This window comes from Mustelus asterias, unplaced genomic scaffold, assembly GCF_964213995.1.
Source record: "Mustelus asterias unplaced genomic scaffold, sMusAst1.hap1.1 HAP1_SCAFFOLD_263, whole genome shotgun sequence".
Taxonomy (NCBI): Eukaryota; Metazoa; Chordata; class Chondrichthyes; order Carcharhiniformes; family Triakidae; genus Mustelus; species Mustelus asterias.
The window spans coordinates 456,889-468,988 of record NW_027590229.1 but is presented as its reverse complement, the minus strand read 5'-3'; the positions used below and the strand labels follow the sequence as shown (position 1 = coordinate 468,988).

Below are 12,100 nucleotides of genomic sequence, written 5' to 3'. Positions count from 1 at the left end.
TCACGTTTACTAAGTTGTGTCCCTGAAGCTACATGTAACTAATTGTCTCTCTCTATTGGAGAGAAATGTTAATATTTCACTGAGGACCATGGCTACTAACACTGTCCACACGGCAACATCACCAACTTCCAGCTGAAATATCGATACATTTCCAACCACTATCTTCACAGAATTCTTACGGTGCACAATGAGGCCATTTGGCCCATCGTGTCTGCACCAGCTCACCAAATTAGCATTAGGAATTTGAGTCATTCTCCAGCATTTTTCTCGTATCCTCACTCATTGTTTATATTTAAATAATCATCTCATTCCTTTTTGACTCCTTCGATGCAGCCGACCTCCACCACACTTCCCGGCTGTGAATTCCAGACCCGAACCACTGGCAGTGTGAGAAAGGTTTCTGTCGCATCATCTTCAACCCCACCACACACTCCATTCCTGAGCCACTGACCATCCCATGTCCCTCCCTGTGACTCAGGGTAAGGACATGGGAATCCTGTGCTCTTCCCTTTCACCATCATCCTTTTTGTCATTTAATCACTCCGGCTCTTCCATTTTGTTCTTTCCTTGTCACCCGCCCATCCCCAGCTCCCTGTCACTTAAAACACTTTAATTCACCGCTATTTCCAATTTCTAAGTTTCGCGAATTGAACTGAAACTAAATCTGTTTCTATCTTCACAGATATTGCCTGACCTGATGAGAGTTTCCAACATATTTATTCATATTTCAGATTTACAGCATCAATAGAATTTTGCCTTCTGTATCAACTGAAGTTGTGTTTCTTGAATGTCCCGCGCTGTACATTATTATTGTTAATGACCTTATTCTTAAAAACACTGTGGATTTACCCTGATTCCTGTTATTTTTCTCTCTCTGATCTCCAGTCTCCGTAGTAATGCTCTCACAGATTCTTGTGCCGAGGACCTGGCCTCTGCTCTCAGTACAAACCGCTCACTGATAGATCTGTATCTGAGTTACAATAACCTGGGAGATTCCGGAGTGAAACTGCTGTCTGTGGCTCTGAGGAATCCGGACTGTAAAATACAGAAACTGTAGTAAGTAGCAGACTGTGTGACATTGTGTTTATAATAACTGAATATTCAACAATATAATTTCACCACTGGTATTTGTATAAAAAACCCATTACTATTGTTATCTGTTCCTCTGTTCCTCTCTTGTTCATGTGTCTATTAAGATACACCTTGAACATTGGGAACGTGCTGCTTCCACCACCTCCATTGGCAGTGCATTCCAGGCACCCACCACCCTCTGTGAGAAAACTTACCCCACACATCTCCCCAAACTTTTCCCCTCTCACCTTCATCCTGTGCCCTCTTGTAGTTGACCATTCCACACGAGGAAAAAGTCTCTGACTATCCACCATGTCGATGCCTCTCATAATTGTGTATCCTCTGTCAGGTCACCTCTCAATCTCCCTTCTTGTCGTGAAAACAATCCGTGATTATCCAACCTCTCCTCATACCTTAACCCTCCTTGATCAGGCAACATTCTGGTAAACCTTCTTTGCACTCTCTCCAAAGCACCCACATCCATCTGATAGTGTGGCGAACAGAACTGCAAGCAATATTACAAATGTGGCCTTATTAAAGTTTCATACGGCCGTTACATCACTTGCCAACTTGGATCTCATGGGATAAAGGGGGAGGTGGCTCGATGGGTGGAGAACTGGCTTGGTCACAGAAGACAGAGGGTGGTAGTGGAAGGGTCTTTTTCCGGCTGGATGCCTGTGACTAGTGGTGTTCCGCAGGGCTCTGTATTGGGACCTCTGCTGTTTGTGATTTATATAAACGATCTGGAAGAAGGTGTAACTGGGGTGATCAGTAAGTTTGCGGACGACACGAAAATGGCTGGACTTGCAGATAGTGAGGAACATTGTCAGAGGCTACAGAAGGATATAGATAGGCTGGAAATTTGGGCAAAGAAATGGCAGATGGAGTTCAATCCAGATAAATGCGAAGTGATGCATTTTGGTAGAACTAACGTAGCGGGGAGCTATACGATAAATGGCAGAACCATAAAGGGTGTAGATACGCAGAGGGACCTGGGTTTGCAAGTCCACAGATCCTTCAAGGTGACGTCTCAGGTGGAGAAGGTAGTGAAGAAGGCATATGGCATGCTTGCCTTTATAGGACGGGGCATAGAGTATAAAAGTTGGGGTCTGATGTTGCAGATGTATAGAACGTTGGTTCGGCCGCATTTGGAACACTGCGTCCAGTTCTGGTCGCCACACTACCAGAAGGACGTGGAGGCTTTGGAGAGAGTACAGAGGAGGTTTACCAGGATGCTGCCTGGTATGGAAGGGCTTAGTTATGAGGAGAGATTGGGTAAACTGGGGTTGTTCTCGCTGTAAAGACGGAGGATGAGGGATGACCCAATAGAGGTGTATAAAATTATGAAAGGCATAGATAGGGTGAACGGTGGGAAGCTTTTTCCCAGGTCGGTGGTGACGTGCACGAGGGGTCATAGGTTCAAGGTGAGGAGGGGGAGGTTTAACACGGATATCAGAAGGATGTATTTTACACAGAGGGTGGTGGGGGCCTGGAATGCGCTGCCGGGCAAGGTGGTGGAGGCGGACACACTGGGAACGTTTAAGACTTATCTAGACAGCCATATGAACGGAGTGGGAATGGAAGGATACAAAAGAATGGTCTAGTTTGGACCAGGGAGCGGCGCGGGCTTGGAGGGCTGAAGGGCCTGTTCCTGTGCTGTTTTGTTCTTTGTAACTTTTACACTCGATGCTGCGGTCGATGAAGACGAGCGTGCTGTCTGCCTTCTTGACCACCTCATTCACCTGTGTTGTCACTTTCTGTGCACTTGTACACACAGATCCCTCTGTAGGTCAATGTTCTGATGGGTTCTTCCATTTACTGTATAATTCGCTTCTGAATTAGGTCTTTTGCCAGAATCAAATTGTCAAAAGTTGAATAGAAGATTAGTTCACAGAATGTATTCAAGCAAATTCCTGGAGAAGCACGTTCCAGTGCCAATCACACAACAAGCTGTTTTAGACATGGTGATGTGCAAATATGTGGCGTTTCCAACAAAAATAGATTCCTTTCATTTGAAAAACAGCAGCAGAAGTGTTCCAGCCGTTGCTAATTCAAGGAGTGTATTAGATTAAGTGAAGATGTGGCACCGGGGTTGGCACTGCTGCCTCACAGCGTCAGGGACCCGGATTCATTCCAGCCTTGAGCGACTGTCTGTGGAGTTTTCACGTTCTCCCCGTGTCTGTGTGGGTTTCCTTCGGCTGCTCCTGTTTCCTCCCATAGTCCAAACAAACTGTGTAGGTTGGGTGGATTGGCCGTGCTAAATTGCCCGTTAGTGTCCAAGATGTGTAGTTTAGGTGGATTAGCGGCGTAAATATGTGGGGTTACGGGAAACCGGGCAACTGCAGATCTATTAGTCTGACATTGATGGTATGGAAATCCTATAATAATCTATAATAAAGGAAGTGATAACAGAACACTTCAAAATTAATGGCAGGATTAGACAGGGCCAACATGGATTTATGAAAGGCTGGCACGGTGACACAATGGTTAACATTGTTGCATCACAGCCAGGGGCCCGGGTTCAATTCCAGCCTTGGGTGACTGTGTGGAGTTCCCACATTCTCCCCGTGTCTGCGTGTGTTTCCTCTGGGTGCTCCGGTTTCCTCCCACACTCCAAAGATATGGATGGTAGATGGATTGGCCATGGTAAAATTGCCCTTCGTGTCCCAAGATGTGTAGGTTCGGTGGATTAGCCCCAGTAAATTTGTGAGTTTATGGGGAGCGGACCGTGATAAGTTTCTCTGTCAGTGTGTCTCGATGGGCCGAATGACGATTCCTACACTAGGGATTCTATCGTTGCATGATTCACACACGAGGTTATTAAATAAAATTGGAGCACGTGGGATTGGGAGGAATATACCAGCATGGATTGAGAACTGATCAATGGACAGAAACAAGGAGTTGGAATAAATGGGTTACTTTTGGGTTGACAGCCTCTAACTAGTGGAGTACGGCAGGGATCAGTGTTTGGGTCTCAGCTATTCAGAATCTACATCAATGATATGGATGTGGGGATCAAATATAATATTTCCAAATCTGCGAATAATAGAAAACTAGGTGAAAATCTGAATTGTGAGGAGGATGCAAAGATGTTTCAAGGGGATGTGGAGAGGCTCAGGGAGGCTCCACAACTGGAGTAATGTGTACAGTGTTGAGCTCTTTACTTAAAAAAGGATAGAATTGTATTGGAACCAGTTCAGAGTAAGTTCACTCGGCTGATTCCTGGGATGGAGAGGTTTATTTTACGAGGGAAATTTGGGCAGATTGGAGCAATATCTATGAAAGTTCAGAAGATTAAAAGGTGATCGCATTGAGGGGATGAGACAGGGTGGTTGCTGAGAGGCTGTTTCTTCTTGTAAGAGAGACCAGAACAAGGGGACAGATTTTAAAATGTAATTGTTAGTCCCTTAAGACTGAGATGAGGAGAAATTTATATTTTTAGATGGTGGCTGGTCAGTGGAATTCTCTTCCCTGGAGACTAGTGGCGGCAGAGTCATTGAATATATTCCAGGCTGAGTTAAGAATGATTTTGGATTGAGAAGTGAATCAAGGGTTACGGGGAAAAGAGTTGAGACTATAATTAGATCAGCCGTGATGGAGTATGCTCGAGGGGCTGAATGGCCTTCTGCTGTTCCGAGGTATTTTGTTCCTATCCCAATACGTCCTTCAGACTGCTCTCTGTGACCAGTGATGGATAAACAAGCTCTATGTTTTGTCCTCACCAGACGCTCTCCTGTGCCCATTCATTAGGCCACCCACTCAACCCATCTCACCAGCAGTAATTACCCACTCTGCCGCCAGGCCTTCCTGATCCAGCACTTCATCTTCCATTGGCGTAAGGATGGCAAGACCTGGATGTCTCCACTCTTCTTCACTCATTCCCTGATGATGTTTGCTCTCTTTCCAAACACACAAATTGTTACTCACCCATCAAACACATGCAGTAGCCCAGGGTTGTCCAACGTGTGGACCAAGGGGTGAATGTGACCCTCGAAGCCCCTCAATGCGGCCCCCGGAGCGAGTTTCCAGAATCTCAGTCTCACAGTTCAGTTTGAATGGAAGAATCTGCATGGAGCTGCTCCTCCAATCACATCCCGTTTCTTTCCCATGTTTGCTGCTGCTGGGTTTTTGAGCCAATCTGCAGCAAATGTGGGAGAGAAACAATTTGTGATTGATGAGGATTAAACTCTAATAATCATCTTTATTTATTACTCATTATTGTGCTCAGCAAGTTGTTTCTTTTCATATCTCAGTTCAGTTTTTAATTGAAATTTCTGCTGTGCCAAACTTTATCATTCTGAAATTTACTCACCGGCCGCTTGAGTGAGAAAAACATTGACGTGTGTTTGCCCAGTGAATATGTTGGTCAGCCCTGCTCCAGCCTATGCTGGTGCCAGCCTAACGGACATGTCTCTGACAGTCAATGCTGCTGCCTTTGCATTGTAAGAGTTTTAACACCAGGTTAAAGTCCAACAGGTTTATTTGGTAGCAAATACCATTAGCTTTCGGAGCGCTGCTCCTTCGTCAGATGGAGTGGAAATCTGCTCTCAAACAGGGCACAGAGACACAAAATCAAGTTACAGAATACTGATTAGAATGCGAATCCCTACAGCCAACCAGGTCTTAAAGAGACAGATAATGTGAGAGAAGGCAGCATTAAGCACAGGTTACAGAGATGTGTATTGTCTCCAGACAGGACAGCCAGTGAGATTCTGCAAGTCCTTTGCATTGCCAGTGTCTGGGTGGAGATGTTCTTTCCACAATTTCCCTCTCATCCTTATTCACATATCAGGCTGTGCTGCACTCACCGTGGCAGAACACATCAGGACATTGATCCTTTTCCACTCTGTAACCACGTGTCTGAAACCTGCTCACCTCCCAGCAATCTCCATCCAGACTGGCTTGTACCGATGGGATAATCTCCTCCCATCCTGAGGGAACAGGACCTCCCTCTGAGCCTGAGCAGCCGGGAGGAGCCCCTCCTGGGAGGGGGGGGGGGGGGGGGGGGGGGGGGGGGGGGGGGGGAGGGGCGCAAGCCTTGCTCTGCTTTCTGACATTTCAGTCCTTCATTCAGTAAGCAGAGCTCCCTCGCTGCTCCCTCCAGAGCTGCTGTGTTTGAAAGTCCTGCTGCCTTTGGAGATGGTGCCAGCATTGCCTGAACCGGGACTGCCCCCTGCCCGGGCTGCCTCAGTGGGCAGCTCCCCCTGCCTGCCAGCCGTTAATTGTCCCCCTCTGACAATATCACCTTCATAACTCTGCCTATCCTGCCCACACGGACACACCACCCATTTCCAATCCCCATGCTGGCACTTCAGAGCTTCTGGTAAAATCACAGCCATTATCTTCAACCTCACCACAAACTGCATTCCCAAACCACTGACCATCCCATGTCCCTCCCGAGCCACTCCGAGTAAGGACATGGGGATCCTGTGATTGTGGTCCTGTCCCATCATCACTTTTATCATTTAATCACTCCTGTAATTCCAGTTTGTCCTTTCTTTGTTTCTTCCCCAGCCACCCACCGCTGTCACTTCAAACCTGTCAATTCACTGCCCGTTCCCAGTTCCAATGGAAGCTCAAACTTTACCCCTGTTTCTCTCTTCACATGTATTTAGCGAACCTGCTGAGCATTTCCAGTTTATTTATATTTCATTTTCAGCATTGAGTATTTATTCATTCTACAGAAATGCAGGTTGTGTTTTTGGAATGTCTGATACAATACATTATTATTGTTATTAACAGTATTATTTAAAACACTGGGGATTGAGCCTGATTCCTGTTATTCCTCTCTCTGGTCTCCAGTCTGTATAAGAACGCTCTCACAGATTCTTGTGCTGAGGATCTCGCCTCCGCTCTCTGTACAAACCAGTCACTGAGGATTCTGAACCTGGTATCAAACTCCTTCACAGATCAATCTGTCCCTGCTCTCCGCCGCCTCATACTGACCTGCAGCAGTCTGGAGGAGATCGAGTGAGTGTTTGTGTGAATTTTTAGTGTAACAATTAAAATATAAATCGATTTAAAGTATAAATGGGCCTGAATCTTCCAAGCAGCAGCAATGGTATGTGTGAAAATTCTCCCAAACTGAAACTGCTGCATATTTCTCCCAGGATCTTCGGTACTGCGACCCTGGGAGCTCCATCAGAGCAGACAAGAGTCGGGGAAGAGACAGCACACACCCTATTTACAGCACAGTAACCCCGGGGAACTCCATCAGAGCAGAGTAGAGTCGAGGAAGAGAGAGCACACACCCTATTTACAGCACAGTGACCCCGGGGAGCTCCATCAGAGCAGAGTAGAGTCAAGGAAGAGAGAGCACGCACCCTATTTACAGCACAGTGACCCCGGGGAACTCCACCAGAGTAGAGTTGGGGAAGAGACAGCACACACCCTATTTACAGCACAGTGACCCCGGGGAACTCCACCAGAGTAGAGTCGGGGAAGAGAGACCACACACCCTATTTACAGCACAGTGACCCCAGGGAACTCCATCAGAGCAGAGTTGGGGAACAGAGAGCACACACCCTATTTACACCACAGTGACTCCAAGGAACTCCATCAGTGCACAGTCCTAGAAGAGAGAGAGCACACACCCTACTTACAGCACAGTGACCCCGGGGAGCTCCATCATAGCGGAGTAGAGTCGGGGAAGAGAGAGCACGCACCCTATTTACAGCACAGTGACCCCGGGGAGCTCCATCATAGCGGAGTAGAGTCGGGGAAGAGAGAGCACGCACCCTATTTACAGCAGTGACCCAGGCGATCTCCATCAGAGCAGAGTGGAGTCACGTAGAGCGAGCACACCTTATTTACAGCACAGTGACCCCGGGGAGCTCCATAAGTGTTAGTTGATTGTGGGAGTGAATGGGTTGGTGTGTCGCTGGATGAGTGGTTAGTCAGGGAGCTGGGGAGAGGTTCAAGGATTAGTTCTGGGTGTCGGGAGGGTGGTCGAGTTGTGTTGTGTTGGGTTGGAGGGTTAATCAGCAGTTTGGATGGTGGCTGGGAGTTGGTAATGCTGGGTGTCTAGTTAGATTTGGTTGCGTGGTCGGAGGTTGGGATTGGTTAATAGCTTTGGAGAGTAGTGGGTTGGGGTTGGTTCTTGAGTCATCAGTTTAAGTCAGAGATATAGTCAAGAATGTATTCAAGAGGCGGCTGCATATAGCACTTGGGGCGAACAGGATCAAAGGTTATGGGGAGAAAGCAGGATTAGGCTTTTGAGTTGGACGATCAGCCATGATTGTGATGGATGTTGGAGTCGGCTTAAAGGGCCAAATGGCCACCACCTGCTCCTATCTTCCATGTTTCTGTGTCAGGTCAGGAGAGGGTGGGACGGATGAGGCCAAGTTGGGAGGTTTAGTCAGATTTGTTCAAGGGCTAGTGGGAGGTAGTCGGGCTGGAGGGGAGGGGGAGATGATTTACGGGAGTGACAGCCTGTCAGGGGGAGATACCAGCAGTAGCCAGGCCTGTGACACCACAGCTGGTTCTGCTGTGGGACAGGGTCGGGCAAAGAGCAAGCGAGCAGTAGTAATAGGGGACTCGCTAGTTAGAGGCACAGACAGGCGTTTCTGTGGCTGCAATCGAGACTCCAGGATGGTGTGTTGCCTCCCTGGTTCCAGGGTCAAGGACGTCTCTGAGCGATTGCAGGACATTCTCAAGGGGGAGGGTGAGCAGCCAGAGGTCGTTGTACATATTGGTACCAACGACATAGGTAGGAAAAGGGATGAGATCCTGAAATGTGAATACAGAGAGTTAGGCAGAAGGCTAACGTGTAGGACCTCGAAGGTAGTAATTTCAGGACTACTATCGGTACCACGTGCTAGTGAGAGTAGGAATAGGAGGATTAGGCAGATGAATGACTGGCTTGAGAGCTGGTGCAGGGGGCAGGGATATAGATTTTTGGATCATTGGGATCTTTTCTGGGGAAGGGCTGATCTGTTAAAGAGGGATGGGTTACATTTGAACTGGAGGGGGACTAACATCCTGGCGGGGAGATTTGCTCGAGCAGCTCGGGAGCGTTGAAACGAGGTTGGCAGGGGGGTGGGATCCAAAGCAGTAGGGAGACAAAAGAGAAGTTTGAGGACAGCACGGAAGTTAAAGAGAGCACATTAATTAGTAAAGGCAGTGTCAGTAATCCTAGTACCAGACAGATCAGACAGAAGCAAGACAGAGAGCAAGGGAAGTCCAGATTAAACTGCATTTATTTCAATGCAAGAGGCCTGACGGGCAAGGCAGATGAACTCAGGGTATTGATGGGTACATGGGACTGGGATATTATAGCAATTACTGAAACATGGCTAAGGGAGGGACAGGACTGGCAGCTTAATGTTCCAGGGTACAGATGCTATTGGAAAGATAGAACAGGAGGTAAGAGAGGAGGGGGAGTTGCACTTTTGATTAGGGAAAGCATCACGGCCGTACTGAGGGGGGATATATCCGAGGGTTCAGCCACTGAGTCTATATGGGTGGAACTGTAGTTTCGGGTGTTTTTTAAAAAAGGGTGGCATGGACAAGTTGGGCCAAATGGCCTGTTTCCATGCTGTAAACCTCTGTGACTCTGAGTGGGTCTAGTCAGACTGTGGGAGGTGGAGTATGGGGATCAGTGGGAAGTGATTGGGGGACTCGGTTGTGCTATTCAGGTATTAGCCCAGGTGGTGAGCTGTCTAACATTACCTGAGTAACTATCCCGGTAAACTTTGTGGATCTGTCCCAAGTATCTGACTCTAACTGCAGCAGGGGAGTTCCCCAATAGTAGTTAATACCTCTGGGACAATTCCCAGGTAGATCAGTGCGATCCAGAGACCAGAAGATTTGTCCCATTAACTCCAGTCTCCTGTTATTTACTCTGTTGTTCAATCTGTTTATTTCCTGTTTCATCTTTAATCTGTTTCAGGCTGGGGTGGAATCAGTTCAGTCCAAATGGGAAGAGACAGCTGAAGTCGCTGGGGGGATCCAGACGGGGACTGACAGTGACAGTGGGAACATTTCAATCTATAAACATTGCTGCTCCACCGGTTACAGTGAAATCCTGAATTGTGAAGATCTTCGACAGCTCCTTCCAAACCCTTCATTCCTGCCCCTCTCCCTCCCTATTCCATCAGCCCCTCCAGCCTGGCACTGATTTCCCTGCTTACCTGGTTTCCCAGCTGGAAAACTGTTGTAGTTTTAGTCTCCACATTGAAGGAAAGATTGCTGCAAACCTTTGTTTAAGCAGCAATGTGTTGTCAGTGTTCTCAGCAACAGAGACTTCAACCTCCTTTCAAAATGGAGCAGCAGAGATCATTCTCCAGAGAGAGAACAGTGTGTGTGTGATTCTGACAGTACCCAGCAGGGGGCAGATTGGTCAATCTTGTCAGAGTTTCCTCTCTGTCTCTGTGAATGAATTAAAGGCTCCACCAGCCTCTCCTCAAAACCTCTTTCACTATCTGGTGATTAAAGTGACACAATGCCACCATCTGCTGGTGGCTCACAGCTACTGCAGGCGCTGCTCTCTGTGAGCCTCAGACAAGTTCAGTAAGTCCCATGTCTGCATCGAGGAACCGATTACTGCAGCGTGAATATTGAACAATATTGACAGGGATTGGAGTTTGCAGCAGGAACCCCGGCTGGAGAATTAACCCTTTTATCACCAGACACTGTACATGAACTCTGTTCCCTCATTCCCTATGGGAGATATTGTCTGGAGATTGTAGTTGGGGATGATCTCAGACTGTAATGTGTACATTTGGTGCAGTTATCAGACACTGATCCCATTCAGAATGGGAGTGGGTAAACTCTGCTGCACTCTGTAATTCCTGTTTCCAAGATAACACACCTGCACCTATTTCCAGACACACAGGCCCAAACTGACACCCACACACTCACAAACACAGACAATTGTACACTCTTATCCACGTACTGACACAAAGAGAAACACAGAATCTCTCTTAAATACTCTCAACACGCAGCCATAAACCCACAGAAACGCACATCACAAACCACTATCAAGCAACAAACCCACGCATTGCAGCGGTTAATGAAACCGCAGCGCCCTGTAACCAAATAACATTTCAGTTGGACAACAAGTGATAACATTTCCTCTGAAACCGACATCCCTCGAACGAAAGCAACACAGGAACACTGGCGCAGCATTGCACAGGATCAGAGCCTCGGAAATGCAGTTTCCTCTTTCCTTGTTCCTTATATCTCACTGAGCAGATGCAGAGCGAGAGCATAGAAAGGTAGAATCACAATTTCACTCTGTTCCTGCACACTCACCTCAGCTTTATTTAATTTCTGAATGTATGATTTATTTTGGATTATCCCAAAGATCTCAGGACAGATGCATGATGTCAGATATTACCATTATTTATCAAACTGTTTATTTTACCATGACAGATATTACCTGGTGTTTGTCAGATTGTTGCTTTTCATCCATCTACAGTTGCAGATGCCGGCGCTGAAAAGTGGGTAGAAATTCTACACCATTAAAAGCATCACATTGGATCGGGGAAATTCTTCAAAGACTATGAATTAATCACTTTCAAATTAGTATCATTTCTTCAGAACAATCTCCTCGCATCACCTATTATTTCAATTTAAATTAACTTTGTGTTGTCTGGTCTGGGCTAGTTTTAACTGAATACTGCTCAGTTTGTGACATGATCTATGTTATTGAGTCTTGGAAGAGAAAGGGTTAATGCTGCTGCTCTGTAATTGTAATGGATATTCCTAATTTTATAATATGTATAACTGTAGTTATTTACAATTAAATGCTTATTGGTTAATTAGTTAAATGCTAATTGTGAATCATTGGAATGCTGAAACTAATACATACACAAGCTAATAAAGAGCGGGGGACTGGTGTAAATAATTGTGTAATAAAAATAGTGTAAACGCTAACAGTGAGCGTGAAACTGAAAAGACCATAAGATACAGGAGCAGAATTCAGCTATTCTGCTCATCGAGTCTCCTCCACCATTTAATCACGGCTGATAAGTTTCCAACACCATTCTCCCACCTTTCCCCCATAACATTTGATCCCCTTACCAAT

General features: G+C 46.6%; 1 protein-coding gene across 1 annotated transcript in view; it reads left to right on the top strand.

The window, feature by feature from the left end:
- Positions 1-11,840, top strand: part of LOC144486000 (NACHT, LRR and PYD domains-containing protein 3-like) — a 92,591-nt gene extending 80,751 nt beyond the window's left edge. Inside the window, exons 15-17 of the mRNA XM_078204110.1 lie at positions 886-1,056; positions 6,874-7,041; positions 9,962-11,840. Of these exons, the coding sequence (XP_078060236.1) occupies positions 886-1,056; positions 6,874-7,041; positions 9,962-10,100 (478 nt within the window). The 3' untranslated portion in view covers positions 10,101-11,840. The remainder of the gene's footprint in view (positions 1-885; positions 1,057-6,873; positions 7,042-9,961) is intronic.
- The last annotated feature ends 260 nt before the right edge of the window (positions 11,841-12,100 follow it).